Source organism: Gouania willdenowi, chromosome 7 (genome assembly GCF_900634775.1).
Source record: "Gouania willdenowi chromosome 7, fGouWil2.1, whole genome shotgun sequence".
NCBI lineage: Eukaryota > Metazoa > Chordata > Actinopteri > Blenniiformes > Gobiesocidae > Gouania > Gouania willdenowi.
The window spans coordinates 17,954,154-17,970,595 of record NC_041050.1 but is presented as its reverse complement, the minus strand read 5'-3'; the positions used below and the strand labels follow the sequence as shown (position 1 = coordinate 17,970,595).

Here is a 16,442-nt window from a genome sequence, read left to right as displayed (position 1 = left end):
GCGCTATAAAAATTGATAATGAAAACACCTGAATTTTAAAAAAAACACTCAAATATCACAAAAACGTTTTGACGCTTTTTTGAGGAGGAATTTCAGACATTTCGATATTGAAATGTGTCACACAAGCGCTATGGAAACACATTTTCCGCAAATACTCTTCACAGAATGTGACGCACCTGGTCACATGACCACTTCTCTCCGAAAAAACATGGCGCGGTACGTGTAAACAGAAGAGACTGAGTATTATACTTAAAAATTATTACTGCCACATTAGACATGAAACAACAAAGGAATACGGAGTGTTATAAGAAGGTTTGGAGCGTCCGACTTTCTGCAGTTAAGTCCCAGGGGGATGAGATTTCACGGGAGTTACGAGGCACCTGCCCAGCACAACCTTCAAAGGAAACCTGTTCAAAGCACAAATTCTACTTTGTTGACATTTAAAAATATCACTTTTATTTCACGAAAAAGGAAATTCAGAGTGCAGGCAGAATCGAGTTCACTTCTTCGCCACAGGTTTGGTGATTACTCTACACTCCAAGTGCCATATACAGATGTTCGGTTAACGGCTTTAGTTGAGGTAACTGGATTGAAATTTTGCTGGATATTTTACTTATCAAACAAGGGGCCTCTTCAGTTCTAAAACTGACTTTCTGTGAGTGAGTGTTCTATACTGTAGAGTTAATTAGCCTTAAAGAACCCATTGTGTGGCTCATTAGTATGCTAACAGGTCCCTGGTATCAGCTGATAGTAGAGCACTGCTGCATTGGCCGCTTTTGGAGAAATGTAGTATTTTCTCTCTTATCCAATCTGTCTTCTCTTTCAGGAACTACACATTTCTGTTCGTAAAAGAATGTTCTGTTTCCTTCAAATGGAGGTTAACTTGTGTTTTGTCTCTCAAATGTACGGCGTGCGCAATCTTTATTTAAAAATAACAATAATTCAAGAGTGTCATGGAGTGTCATGCGTGTTTTTGTCCAATAGGAATCAGACACTGGCAAACCAATGGTTCCCACTCAAAATCAAGAAATTCAAGATGGCCACCATTTGTATAGACAATTTAGATATTTTGTCATAACTCTTGTATTCTTATATCTACATTGTAAATGTTGGCAAGTGCTGCAATATGAACACATTATCAGATGGATGCCTATGCATGATGCATGAAATGTAGTGATGTTTCATTTGGGTCGCAAAATAGGGTTTCTGTTCAGTGGAAAATGTCCAATCTTCTTACTTGCATTTTTCTTTAAACCCATATGAACTGGATAGATTTTAAACTTAATGGAAGGACTTAAAGGGAAGCACTGCTGTGGAAGAATACATTGAAAATGGCTGTTAAAGTGTCGCTATCCTGTTATTCAGAGGAACATAGCTATTTTTGATTTGGCTGTAAATATGTTTTGATTGTTTGTACCTTATCTTGTGATTTATGTTTGATGACTTTATATACAGTTTTAATTATCTGTCCGCATCTCCACTTTTGAGTATGACGTATGAGTCAAAAAGTTTGGCAAACCAAAAAAAAAGAAGGAAATCAAGACTGTCCAACTTGTTCAAAAACACTCATATAAACCAAGCTACATTTCATAATCTTTTTAAAAAACACATTCAAAAGCAGACCCTTCAGTTCCACCATATTTACTGAAATAGAGAAAAAGAAAAACCAACACACTCTTTGTTTTTACCTGTAAAAACTGGCCTTTGTTTTGGATGGCACACTTTAGACAATGCTTCTGACAAGTAGAGGAAGCAAGATCAAGAGAGTGTAAAGCACAGTATGCCAGGGATCAGCTAAAACGGCTGCCTGCTGCCACCACAGCATGGGTTCGGCTTGCACAGAAATGACTTTTTGTCTCATCTACAACAGATGACCGGGCCGAGATGTTTTTGTGTTTTATCCAAAACCAACACAAAAGCACGGCAGGCCGATTGGCTCATGGGGGCTTCCAGACACTTTCTGTCTGTTTGCTATCTTTAGACACAAAATTGCAGTCAACGGTGTTCCATGACCTCAAGAAATAAAGAGTCTGTTACGTTTAGATTTTTTTTTTTTTTTTTGCCATTTAAAACTCTCACTTCCAGCCACTAAGCATGACAACATCATCATCGTAGCACAATTTTCATCTAACAAAAGAAGTCTCTTTGCACTAAACAACATTCAAAGAAAAACATGGCACAGAACAACTTTTTTCTTGTCTTTTTGGAACTATCAAATCCTTTTCTCAAAATTATTTTTTGTACATTTTAATGGAAAAGAGTTTTTTTTTTTTTTTTTTTTTTCAACTTATTTGTTTTAAAAACCAAAGAGTTGTATTCATATGTCTTTTATATATATTCATATCTTCATATATCCTCTTCTCTGTTTTGATTTAGCTTTGTTGTGCAAATTCAGCAAGAACACAAGTGGCACAGCATTGGGGAGAGAGGGCAAGTTGAAAACAGAATCAAATTGTGGAATGGAATGTAGAATCAACGTCAGACCACAGCAGAGCACTTAATTGTTGGAGGTTTAAAGAAGTTTATCTGTCCTTTCCTCCAAGTTGTTCATCTCCTACACTCCAAGAGTGTCTTTGAATCTTGACCAGCTTAATTGCTGTGATCCTTCCTGCTGAGGGGGTCAAAGGTTATATGAAACCGGTGGCTTTGGCTGCGGACAGATTTTGGCAGGCAGACTTTACCAGCTCAGCCAGTAGCTGAAAGAGTTTTTTTAGTCCCTACTGTGCACATACCAGTCCTGATTGAGCCCTAAATGCCGTATTGCTGCTCATGATGTGATATGGGTCTTGATGAAAATGGATGCTCGATTGAGGTGAAGCGGAAGGAGCAACTTGATTTGGTTTTTCAAGGCAGGATTGATGGCTCAGAGAAGAAGAAGAAGAAGAAGAAAAAAAAAGAAACCTCAATCCTCCTAAAGTTTTAAACTCGGCGGTCTCTCCAGCAAACTGCTGCTTGTGTGCTTGTGTCCTTGCAGTCTCCTCTTTTGCTGCATGTTCTCGTTCACAAAAAACAAAAACCACAGCGGTCCAAATGTCTCGAGGCTTTCAGGGTTCTTTAAGGGGGAGAGAGTGTTAACTGGACAATCCTCAGCCAGCTGATGTGTTGGAATGATTGGCCGGTCCTCAGCTAGCCATCGCCATGGTGTCAATGACCTGCTCCAGCTTCCCGCGTAACCGCTGCCTGCGCGACTGCTCGTCCTTCTGTAGTGCCGACAGGATCTGCACACACAGGAGCACAACAGACTGATGCAAACACTCTTTAGTTTGGTAGTTATAAAAAGTATATACTTAACCCCAGTGTTGGTAAAGTTCACTTTCTACATGAACAAGCTTTTCATGTTTTAAAATGAACTTTTAAAATGAACTTGCCCAGTTCATTGTTCAAAATTCAAAATTTTGAACTAAGTCCTCAGTTCCAAAAGATGAACTAGTTCACTGTTCTTTTCATCTCAATATGTTGCCGTGAGCTTAGAACACTGGCATTTCCCCACTCAGTCTACAGTAGTAGCAGCTGCAGCTTTCACCTGTACAGTATATTCTCAAAAACATGAGGAAAAACTTACTCCTGAATGAATAATTATTACAACAAAAAAACCTGGAAACAAATGACTAGTGATAGTAAATATAACAAAGGCACCTAAATAAAGCAGGTTCTACAAATGATGACTTGGTTGCGGCTTCTTCCTGCAAATTCATTCATGGGACGTAACTGAGTTTTTTTTGTGTTGTTGGTTTTGTCGGGCTTAGTTTGAGCTTTGATGTCAAGTTGGTTGCTGTAATGTATTCGAGTTTGTGGTGTTTAACTGTTAACGTGATACTGAAGTGTGGCTCTTTGCCTGTTTACTTCCAGTTCCTGTAGATCTACCTGTTTCTTCCTTAGCTGTGTTCACCAGGTGCTCTGTGTTTATAAAATTACCTATTCTATTTAAGGAATGCTTTGTGCCTTAGTCTTAAGTCTTATTCTTGTGGCCTTCGTCAGTTTGTCATCGCTGTTGGGGCCAGACTTACTAAGATCCCAAATAATGAGCAATTAATTTGATTATTTTTAATAATTATTTAGATTTTTTTTTTTTTTTTCTGATTAAAGGGATCCTCCACTGTTTTTAGAAATGTGGTCTAAAATCTTTGAAATGTACTTATTAGAATATCTATGTCTAATAAAACCTATTATTTTGTACCATATTCATTTTATTGACTTTTATAAATGAGACTACTTGACCGTTTTAGAGTCTGTTCTGCCATCTTGAAATCACATGATTGATGATGTCACAACCCCCATTATCCTGTAAACCTCCTATTGTTTCCTATTGGAGAGAAGCATTTAGCCTGCTTTTTAGAAAATGTAGCAGCTTTTTTGGTCATAATGCCAATTTGTGCTGCTTTTGGTCGCTCACAATAATCAGAAAAAGTTAAAGATGCCGATGTAACTCTCTTTTGTTGACCAAAACAGTTGTGACCTGAAATGAATTTGTGTCCACAGGGGCGAACAGTTCCAACTCTGCGGTTTGGTAGTAGGCAATGAAGCAGAGAAGAAGAGCTCTCCTAAGGGACCTTTACTCTCCCTTAAACAGCGCTCTAGTGGCTTAAGTTAGCGAGTAAATCATGGCTTGTCACGTCATCAATCACATGATTTCAAGGTGGCTGAACACAGGCTCTAGAACGGTAAAATAGTCCCATTTATAAAACTTAATAAAATGAATATGGTGCAAAATAATGCATTTTGTTAGGTATAGATCTTCTAATAAGTACATTTCAAAGGTTTGTAAAAACAGTGGACGATTCTTTTAAGACGGATATCATCGCTCAGTGCATTTGTTCGCACACAAGCAAGGCATGCATTGATTGTGAGTGAACGCACTGTACAGTTGTGTGTTGAAGTAACTCCGACTAGGAACATAGAAAAAGAAACATTTCTAAACCAAATGTAAAGCCTGGTTATTTCGACTGGACAGCATGAATGTGACAATGAACAGAAACGTCTAATAGCGCAACCAGTGGCGTTTGCTTTTTACGCATGAAAACTGTTAATTGTTTACAGTAAATCAGGCCCTTGGTGCCTTTGTATGTTCAGTTTTAGTTTAAAAAAATTGTCAATCAGTAGGCTACACTGTTGGGTACAGTGTGTTTTGTTTGTTTGACTGATTATTAAAACAATCTCAACTCAACCAGTCCTGCATGTCCTAATCTGTCTGGCTAATATTTATGATATTAAAACAAGTATGGATAACACACTTTTCTCCTCTATGTAAAAGAAAGTCACATAATTATTGGAAAAAAAACCTTGAGTTTCAGTGCAGACTAAAAACTGTTGGTCCTGCCTCTTTTTAAAAGCAGTCCCTCAAATCAAACTGTTTTGACCAACCAAAAAAAAAAAAGGAAAAAAAAGACTTTTTCAGTCTGACAAGTCTGACAGTTCTTTGGCTGTTGTCCCTTGGGGGACAACAGCCTTCAATATCGCTGCCCCTACCCTTTAAAACTCACTCTCACCGCCCATTATAAACTCTGACTCATTAGCAAACTTCAAATCATTACTCAAAACCCACCTGTTCAAACTGACTTTTCCGTGAACCCCTTTTTGTTTTGTTGTATTCTCCATGTAAAGCATCTTTGAGTGTCCAAAAAAGCGCTATACAAATTAAATGTATTATTATTTATATTATTATTATTATTTGAGACTAATGACACCTTATAATGGTTTGATTTTGGTCTTCATGTTCATGTACAATAACAGTAACATTTTTACACTAAGACGGACACCGCTTATCGCACCATTCCATCTCCATGAATTCCACAATGTGTTACATTGTGTGTGTGTGTGTGTGTGTGTGTGTGTGTGTGTGTGTCAGTGGCGGATGCTTTAAGACTACAAGGGAACCTCAGCTTCCCCTAAAATCGGTGGTCAAATATGTAGTGTTGTATGTACATTTCATTGACTAAATATATGACAGAACACATGTATGTTTAGTTCAGAATCAGCTTCTTATAACAGGAAACTGACAGTGACAGCGTGACGTTCTTCATTCATTACCGCAGCGTCACAGTGTTAATAAACAGTGGTGAAGTTCAGCTTCAATTGACTTCAATGGGACAGGATTTAGTGGTTGATCCACTGCAGTCAAACTAGACGCTCATTGGATAAATGCTCGGTTATGACGCACTTAGTCCCGCCCATCGGACGCCGGGCTTCACAGGAGGTCTATGGAGCAGTGGGCTGGATCTGTCTGTTCCGGACGCTGGAATAATGGATGATGATTGGATGATCTGTCTCAGGCTAATTCAATTTTGATTGACAGCGAAATGAGCCAATCAGAGAGTATGACGTTGTAAGCACACAGGCGGGTTTTTCAAATATTTCAGTCCGTTGCTCTGTGTTGACACGGAGACTTTGCTGATCCTCTCATAGCGAATTAACTTCTGACAAACCTAGTGTCTGTTTTTGGTGTTTGTGGAGACTGTTACTGCTTGTGTTGTGAGACTTTTGACCAAACACTCACACTCCAGCGCGCAGCAGCTATGCGCGTGCGCGCGCGTGCGTGTATGATAATCTACAAATAGTTGTTGACAACAAAATGTGAATTCTACTAGAATTCACATTTAAATAAACAGATACATTTTCTGAAGTAGGCAGAAAATGAGCTTCCCCTGCATGAAAGACCAGCAGCCGCCACTGGTGTGTGTGTGTCCTAATAACATACATTTGAGTTGGTCCCTTTGGTTCTCTTATTGATATGAGCATGTATACAACATTAGCGTCTAATTGTGGCTGAGTGAGTGAGTGAGAGTTCAGGGCTCGTGGGAGAGGTGATGGGAACCTTGCAGCTGTCTGCATCTGGATAATAGACTGTAATGAAGGGGAGCTGTTGCTTTGAATAGAGCCAGCTGCAAGCATCTGGAGTAGCTGCTTTGACGCTGTTGGTTCAAAGGGATGGAGTGGAGGAGGGAAGGGACGCATCCACTACTACATGAAAGCATGAAATCCTGAGTGGGTGCATTGCGCAGATATCATTTAGATACATACTGTCTCAATTGAGATCTTCTAATCTAGTACTCAGAAGAAAACTCAAAGAATACATTCCTTTTTATCATAATACTTGCTGATCTCACAAACTACTGTATATACTACCAAAGGATTGAAGTGGAAGTACATCATTCAGATTGGGGAACCTTGCTTTTTAGACATTGGTTGGAAAATGTAGGCTAAACCTAAATATCTCAATATTCTATATGCCCTTCAATCAGTGGTTCAGGGAACTTTTGTAGAGTAAAAGAAACATTCACCCCTGAACCGCAAATAATTAACTGTACCACATGAACCATGGCTGCCCATACCCTGTCTCGTCCGACCACCATATTCATTGATGAAGTGTTCTTGGGGAAACACTCTGACCTGTGTCAAGTTACTTTGGATGGAAGCCTAGTGCCATCCATGCCAACTCCATTACCATTGGTTTATTAATGTGTATGACTGAAGGTTCAAAGGCATGATGATGAAGAGCTACTTACTGTGTATGAGGACCATTTACCTTTTGAAATTGCTTTTAGTTAAAGGACAGCACTTGGGGTTGTGGGTTAAATTCCCTTGTTGCTGCCTTGCAATTATGTGGCAATGGAAGAACTCTAGAATAGTCATTTTTGAAATTCTGCTGATCTCTGTGCTCCCTTTTGATGGTGATATATTCTAGCCTAGATGTACACTCAAAATGACCCTTTAGCATTATTCTCTAGACCAGAGGTGGGCAACATCTGGGGCCACAAAAATGTGTTTGTTTAATCGAAGGGCCACATGATCAACATTCATGTTTGCATTTAGAATGACTAATAGAGCATTAACACGGGAAACAACAAAGAGTTTTTTTTATCGTACTATTGTGTGTTTTTCTGTCATTCTGTGTATGTTAGCATTTTGTGCGTTTCTGTTGTCCTTTTGTTCATTTTTCATTTTTTTGGAGTAATGTGTTTCTGTTGTTTAGCTTGTTAGTTAGTACTGTGGGTTTGCAGAGTCATTTGTTGCGTGTTTTGTGTACTTTTGTTATCATTTTGAATTCTTTTTGAGCCATTTTGTGTACTTTTGTTGTCATTTTGGATATTTTTTGAGGCATTTTGTGTATTTTTGCTGTCGTTTTGTGTTATTTGAAGTATCTTCTGTGTTTGTCTTGTGTTTTATTGTATTTTCCTACAATGTTGTAATTCTTTTTATTTTTTATGTATTCTTCCTTTTGTTTTGTGCGTTTTTTTCTGTCATTTTGTACATTTACTTTGGGAGCTGCATAAAATTAGACCAAAGGCCCCCAGGCCACCAGTTCCGTATGTCTGCTCTGGACATCAAAAGAAGAAGAGACCACACACAGTTCAACTGACTGAGCTTCATATCCGGAAGGAGCTCACCTCGTCTTTGTATTTGATGATGTAGGAGTAGATCTCGTGCAGTGCAGACATGCTGTTGAACTGACTGAGGTGCAGGCGGGACTGCTCCGCTAGGTAGGCACTCATGTCCTGATCACTGATGGCTGGCATGCGAGAGATATCCGAGTAATACCTGGAGGAAGGGTCAGACAGGAGTTTTATGGATTGCCTCATTTGTATTCAACTCGAGGCCCAGCGATCTGTCTGTTGTTAGATATTCTGGGCTCAATGTGCAGCCTTAGTTAATAAAACATGTATTTGTATTATTCATACATTTCAAAGGCATCATGTTTTTGAAAAGTATAAAAAAAAAAAAAATCTCTTTAAAAATTAAATGTTGTTCATTTTGGCAACAGACAATGTAGAGACTATAGTGGTCATGGAGAAAAGTCAGATTTCTAATACCTAATCGTAGTGCGTAGTCCACCCAGCTCTGCTGAATCTCTACAACACACCTGATTTTTAGGGACACGCCCAACAGAGAGGGAGGAGCAAAGCGCTAGTCTATGAAGTTAGGCCAAAACGCCAAAGGTCGCCAAAATAGCGTCTTTATCTGTTAAAAATGAATGGTCTCTAGCAGCTTTAAGGTCTGTACCTCACAGATGGATTTTTGCTTGGTGAGGGTAAGTTCAGGGTTAACCCTGGGATTTATTTTAACCCTAGTGTGTTGCCATGTTAACACACCAGTCTTTAGAGATATCTTTAATCCTTTTGATTTATTCAGTACAAACCTTCTTTAGCTTGTGCTGGACTGCTATAAGTCATTTACCTCAGAGGGATACTGACAAAGTTGCTCGAGTGCATTAAAGCGAAATATGTAAACATACTTTACGATCACATTCAGGAGTATTTCTACGGTACATTTCTTCTCAGGCTGTGGTTGAATAATTAACAACATGACTATTTAGGAGCCCAATTGTTCTCACTGGAATGCCAGCACCAGACAAAGCAACATTTGTAGTGTTACATTTTGTTGTTAATTTCATCCTAGCACTTTATTGATTAACCTAAGAACCTAAGAATAAACAAAACTCAAATTGAACTTTCACTGACAGGCAGTGATTAATGGTTGAAAAAGAAAGGTTGAATAATGACTCACCTCTCTACCCAGTTCTTGTAGTTTGGGATGTCTTTCGCGTATAGAAGCTTATTTGAAGGCGAGTCTTTTCCCAGTTTGTGTTCTGACGTCGAACAGGAGTCCATGAAGGTCTGCGCCACTACAGACAGGCAGGCATCCGTGATGCTGTTTTTGTGGATGTCGAACACAAACTGAGGATTTTTGATCACGTTCACCCAGAAGCGAAGGGGAAGGCTGGACAGAAGGAACACATCAACAACAAAGGAGTGGAATTAAAAAAAAAGAAAATATTGGTTGTTTTTTTCCACTCTACCTACATACTACCACTTAACCTGTGTGGAGGTTTCTTAAATATATAAATTACAATACCAATTATAGAAAAGAACATGTTATTCACCAAATACATATTTTAGAATTGACATTCAAAGGAAAGAATACAAAGGTAACAACTGTAAAATTTCTAACAAAAGCTGGCAGATCCACTTATGAGTGATAATCCTTACTTCCAGATGTAGCAACTGAATACCAATCAGTCATACTTGGAAATAATCTTAGAAAAATCCGGTCAGCGATTTGATACCAGAAACATATTTTACTACAAACACGATTCAGAAGTATAGACTCATTAATATTCTGCTGTGGTTCAAAAGAGTTCTGTCAAATCCAATAATAAGAAGAAAATTAACACGTACCAATTGCTCTTCCAGGTGTGTCGTACATCATAGTCTGTGATGGAGTGTTTGTCGGCTTGTTCATCCAGGAAGTCGAACATGTATTTGATGGCTAGAGGAAGTGCGCTGCCTCTATGTGCTGTGCTGAAGATGGTCTCAAAGAGATCATCGACAAACTTCTGTAACGTACCCTGAGGGCAAGAACAGAGATGGAAGAGATAGTTTCAAGCACAGTGGAAATGCATTTTTTTTTTTTTATCAGAAACAATCCAATGAGTACTTGTATCCTGTATAAAACCACAATCTTTAACCTGATTGGTCAAAGTTCACCTGAGTTCATCTGAGAAAAATTAAAGCGTTCTCTAATGTGTTGTTTTTACATGGCGATCGGCAAGCGGATGGGTTTGTTTTCATTTGAACCTCATCTCATTTCAACTCATTCGTTTCATAATGTTGACAACTCTTCAGTTTCCACATATTTTGAGTACAACCTATTCAGCATCATTATCTGTCAATTTTCCTCTCCCTCGATAATGCTGTTGGATAATCTCTCTTTTAAGATACATCTTATTAAACATTTCTCATTTCCTGTCTAAAAATCCTGCTGTTCAGTAACCTTGATCTGGTTACATAGCTGTTGGTAAATGTGTGTGAAATGCTGTTTAACTTTGACATTCTGTGTCAATCATGAGGCAAAATGTCAAAAAAATGTATCATTCAGGCAAAACAAGAAGTGCGTTTAAAGTTAAATAATGCATTGAAAGGCCCAATTTCAGTTTTTACATGAAGCGTATCTAATTTGTTTGATGTTCCCAGTATTTAGTCCGTGATTTGACTGGCATCCCATCAAAGATGTTAACTGGGGGCGACCATGGCTCAGGTGGTAGAGGGGTCGTCTCCTGATCCAGACGTTGGGGGTTGGGTTCCATCCCATTCTATACAGTACCTGTCTATGTGTTGAGTTGTTAATGGGTGAAAGAGCTGATATTGTAAAGATCTTTGGGGCTACCTCAGTGGTTATAAAGCGTTATATAAATCACGTCCATTTACCATTTCACTGACTTGTGCTTTGAATTAACAACTACATCTACATTTTATCCATCCATGTCTGACCCGCTTGCACCTTTTTTCAGGGTCACAGGAGTCTACTGGTGCCTCTTTTCAGCTCTCATTGGACATTAGGCGGCGGTACATTACCTTATCCATTAAGGTAAAACCTGTATCTTTTATCACTTCTATTTCAAATATTTGAAGGAGGAAAAGATGGGACAAGGTGTATATTGTAAGTTTATTGCGTACCGGTACTTTTCTTTTTATCAACAGCAGCTGCCTTGCAGAAATGTTACAGTGTATTTTTAGTGTTAATGGTCTCAGTGGAAACCCTAACAATTACTTTGGCTCGAACGTGAACTCACTCTGCTCACTGAGCTCCAACAAATCACAAACACAAATTACTGCCAATGGGCTCTGTCTTCTTCCAAAGGTGACGAGTAAACATTTTTACATTCAATAGAGCAATGACACAACTGATGTGTCCCTGAATTCCCTTTCTGAAGAGTGTATTCGCAAAGTACTGCGTACGAACACATTACTGACTTCTGTACGAGTTGCCAACTAATTCTTTAAGCACTGACCACACAAAGTAACTATCTGTTGACTGTACCAGTATAATATCCAACACAAGCAAACAATGGTCTCTGATGTGTTCAAATGATGAATGGAAATTTGCCTTATGCACATTTTTCCTCAAAATTAGGAAGGCTCTGGGAGCCAGTCAGCAAAAAACATAAATATGTACATTGGCATAAATCAGGTAAATAATTTTATAATGTTAAAAAAACAAAAAAAAAAAAAATCATTAGTCTGGTGAGTGAGTCAGTCTCTCTCACTATTATGTAAAAAATGGATCAGGGGTTTTATTCCTGTAGTAGTAAAGCTGAAAATACCCTTTTGTAAAATACCAAACTTTCTCCTTTCTTTGCCCAAAACGCTAATGCAATGAATTTAGTTGACATCAGTATTCCAGTGATTCTAGACCAGGAACCAGTTGGCTTCTTCATCCATTGTGTCAGAATTGCAAGAAAAACTAAAACATAGTTAAAATAAACCACTGGCTGTTCCAACATAACCCAATAAAACCTAGTTAGTTTAGAGAGGTTTTTGTGCCCTTAATGATTGAAACCCAGAACAGTTCTGTGGTGCAGCTACTTTATATCAGTCTTACTTTAGTGGCCAGAAGTCTGGTCAGGTATATCTCAGACACCATCTTGCTTCCTCGGTCGCCCTCCCTCTGGTCCGAGTGGTCGTGGTTTTTCACCAGGTGCCACAGTTTGGTCCCGCTCTCCAGGTCTGGGGTGATCATTGGTGTCCGGGATCGCAGACTGTCTGGACTGCTTGCTGTCCTGAGCATACTCTCTGAATGTTATCACATCAAATGCAATCAATTAGAAAATGTAAAAATTTTGTCTTTTTTTTTTTATTTTTATTACGAGTGTTTAAGAAGCCGGGATAAAAATGCAACAGCTGAGGAGCTTATCTGCCTGATTATTGATGTAAATAAATAAAGTGGTAAAAAAAAAAAAAATCACAAAGAAAAAAACTAAAGCAAACCAAACTAAATGTGGTTTATTTCATGAATTGTTTGATTTGGTTCTTTAACCTTAGCTATGGAAAGTACACCAGATTACACATTGGACAGTAATGGACTGTATTGGACACCAATATTGGACTGTACACCAGACTGTTGTTTGTGATGTCAAACATTTTGTTGAACTTAAAAAACACAATCCTGATCCAAATGGCATGTGTCCTCCCTTGTTGCATTAGATCCAACATGGGTGGCTCTCAGATTTATTTATTTTCACAATTTTACTCCAAAATCAAACAACAGACTTATTCAAAACAAATTTGAAAAAAAAAATGCACAAAAGGAAAACAAAACAGGACAAACAAAACAGCATAAAAAAACACACACACACACACATTAAACATAAACTAAACATCAACAAAAAAATGTATATAAAAAAATGACAGCAACAACAAACTACACCCCTCACTGTTCGCTGTATGAAAATTCAGACTGATCATTATTCTGAATGAGATTGTGGCCCTCAAATCAGACTTTTTGTGGCCCTCACTTGATGTTGCCAATCCCTGTTTCAAAATGAATCTTACATGTTTCCACAATCAGCTATCTTTCCCATTTAGTATCATATAGATACATATTGTTTCTGCTTAATTACATTGTGTTTGTTGAAAACCCTTTACAGATTTACCCTTACTCTATCAAGCACTTACAAAATGTGATCTCTGAAAAGGACCTGAGTTACTTCTTCTCCAAAAGCTACTCTCAAGATCACATTTTTAACCATATATTCACAGTAAAACAATAATCATTCGAAAATACAGATAAAAAAATGTCATGAAATATTAACCAAAAGGCATAATGTATATGTGCGTAGCTACTATTTAGTCATCCATTCTTGAGGAGGAGAAAGCTCTTTGTGAGAGTTAACACTCAGCATCAAAGCAGGGCCCTGCTTTTTCACCCTTAGTGTAATTTATCTTCTAAATAGTTGAATTTTCCAGTGACACAAAGCACTGTGATGTTGAGTCAGGTCTATCTAACTGCTCGGTGCCTTCTTTTCCCCTCATTTCCACTTTGTCAGCTGGAGATCGAGGTGTCTGCTTTAATGCCTGTCATTTATGGACTGCTTGGAAATAGCCGTAGAACAGCCTTGGCTGATGGCACTGAATAAAAAGGGATTACTATTCATTCAAAAAGAGGCAGAAAAAAAGGAGCCCAATCACAGCCGTGGCAAACAAAGAGAATGCAAAGGTAAAAAGAGTGAGAAGGTGTGAGTGAAAGGTGGCGCTCCAAGAAATGGGAATCATTGACCAAGTAATTTCAATCATTTTGGGGCTGATTATAAGATGCTGATGCGTACCGTATCTGCTTAGGCTCTTGGTGAAGGTGGAGGAATTGGAGATGTTGTAGGCAGAGTTCTGCTTTGGCACCAGGGCGATTACTGAGCCATCTGTCACCTGAACAAAACAAGGGCCAAACTATTCAGTGGGAATGTGGCTCAGTGGTTGTCTGTCACTGCTTTGGTTGTGTTTGGCTACCTGATAGTGAGCAAGTGTGTTGAGTCTTTTCCAGTCGTTGTCTATCTTTGTTGTGACATCTTCATCTTGCAGAATGATTCGGGCCATCCGACCTTGACGCCATTCTTTAGGGGGAAAAAGGGCAAAGGTTGTGGATACAGTGCAATAACTAAAAAGTTCATGGATGTACTACAACAGCATTTTTTTAGTCATTGGAGTGAATATAAGCTTAATATTCATCAAAAACAAAGACATTTACTCTGCCATATCTGGGCTTTGCACAAAAAGGTCGTTAGCATCTTTCTTGTGTTTAAGTTCTGGCTGTTGGCTATAATAGCTAAGTGTTCTAATTTAAATCTAACACAAAAAGATTTATGAACATTACAAATACTCAATTACACCATAACAGCCAAAACACAGTTAATCACTGTTGTGCGAATAGTTTCCATGGATTTCCACCATCTACAGTCTGCATTCAACATCATTAAGTCACACATACTGTATACCAGCTCAGCCTGGTGCTAAACACAGATGTTGTTTTCTAACAAAAATATTGAGGTGGTAGGTTTTGCAATGCAACAACTTGGGTCACTTCGATACCTCGGCTTCCTTCCTTGATCAACCCATAAACATATTTTTAGAAGCCTCATTGCCCGTGGAGAGGCGTGACTAAGCGCCGCCATCTCATGTGTGTGAAGAAAACTGCAGGAGTGTTTGTAAATCAATGGAGGTACAAGGGAAACAACAATCTTTTTCCAAACGGTTGAATTTTTTCCTCATATACAAAAATGCTGTTTTATCACTCAAATACAACATTTAAGTAGGTATTAACTGTTTTAAGTAAAAGGATGCAAGCATCTTCATAATTTTGGTTTTGTCGAGAATAAGTATGACATATTTTGGTAACACTTAAATTGAAGTTTTATACATAAGGCTGACATTACGCTGTCATTATTATAACATGACACCTGTTGTCATGAAGGCTGTCATTAATTGTCGTTCGCTAATTTATGACACCTTTCGCAAAATTATGACACCTTTCGCTAAATTTTGACATCTTTGGAGCTATTTTGGCATTTTTTGGGTTAGGTGGAGGGATCTAGTGGGGTTAGGTAGGGTTAGGGTTAGGTGCATTCATTATTTTTTCTTGATGAAACCCCCTGAATGGTTCTAGGTCCAATCCAGTTTGGAATAGGGAATGAAAGGCAGGGCAGGGTCGACGCATGTTAGTCTATACCAGGGGTCTGCAACCTTTACTCTCAAAGGAGCCATTTTGCCTCATCTCACCTCGATTAAAGTCCTCCTGGAGCCAAAAAAATACCTTCTCAATGAAGACGATACAGTTTATTAAATTCTATACATTTCTTCCCCTCTATAGAAAGGAGGGCTCGGGGGTGGACAGTGTTTGGGCTAGGGTTACTGGGAGTTTCCACTGGATACATCTCCGCTGCGCCACGGCATCGATCCGGTTTTTCCGATCTGTCCGCTGTCCGGTAATCCCCACCGGTTGCATTTTGAGTGCGCCACAGTGCACCCCGTTTGGACGACCAGCATTTCTCTCGATATTTATATAATCGCGTGAGAACGCAGTTAAATGTATGTGTTATAAACGCAACAATAAACAGGTCAGTGTTCCTAACGAAGGAGAACAAGAAGGTTGGACTCTGGATTTGTCATAGCCACATTTTTTAGCAACAGCCAACAGAGAAGAGATAAAACTTCACCAGTAAAACATGAACTAAATCAAAGGTGCTGCAGTTTACCGTGCAGTTACAGTATGAGAGGAAACAATGAAGTGAATGTGATTTTGTTTTTACACATGATGTTTTGCTGATGTAGTTACTTGAAATATAATCTGAAGTGTTTTATTTTGAAAAGTAACCGATATTTTTTGGCGGAATACGTACTTAATTTCCTGTTTAGCTTAATTTTCGTGCTCCGGTGTCCGCCAGAAATAGAAGTCCTGCGTATATCTGGCAGAGGGCACCGGACTACCGCAGCTGGGAAGGAGCGGGCACACACCGCAGTGGACCCGGTGGAAATTAACACATAGACTAAAGTGGAAAGCTATCAGCTCCGGTGACGTAACGCAGCGGAGTCGCATCCAGTGGAATTTGGGGGTTGGGGTTACAAAGGGCTAGGGCTAGGGTAATGAAGGAAACTTAACTCATTGAGTGCTATTCGAGT

The 16,442-nt window shown here is 38.9% G+C and overlaps 1 protein-coding gene across 3 annotated transcripts in view; it reads right to left on the bottom strand.

The window, feature by feature from the left end:
• Window positions 1-2,330: 2,330 nt before the first annotated feature.
• plxna1a (plexin A1a) overlaps window positions 2,331-16,442 on the bottom strand; it is a 339,887-nt gene continuing 325,775 nt past the window's right edge. For 2 of the 3 annotated variants that reach the window (XM_028452103.1, XM_028452104.1), the window contains exons 27-33: window positions 14,277-14,380; window positions 14,099-14,195; window positions 12,376-12,566; window positions 10,173-10,342; window positions 9,502-9,714; window positions 8,385-8,535; window positions 3,123-3,218 (exon numbers count right to left, since the gene is read on the bottom strand). In XM_028452103.1, the coding sequence (XP_028307904.1) occupies window positions 3,123-3,218; window positions 8,385-8,535; window positions 9,502-9,714; window positions 10,173-10,342; window positions 12,376-12,566; window positions 14,099-14,195; window positions 14,277-14,380 (1,022 nt within the window). Of the gene's footprint in view, window positions 3,219-8,384; window positions 8,536-9,501; window positions 9,715-10,172; window positions 10,343-12,375; window positions 12,567-14,098; window positions 14,196-14,276; window positions 14,381-16,442 lie in introns of all 3 variants that reach the window. The other variant, XM_028452102.1, reaches the window with a different exon arrangement.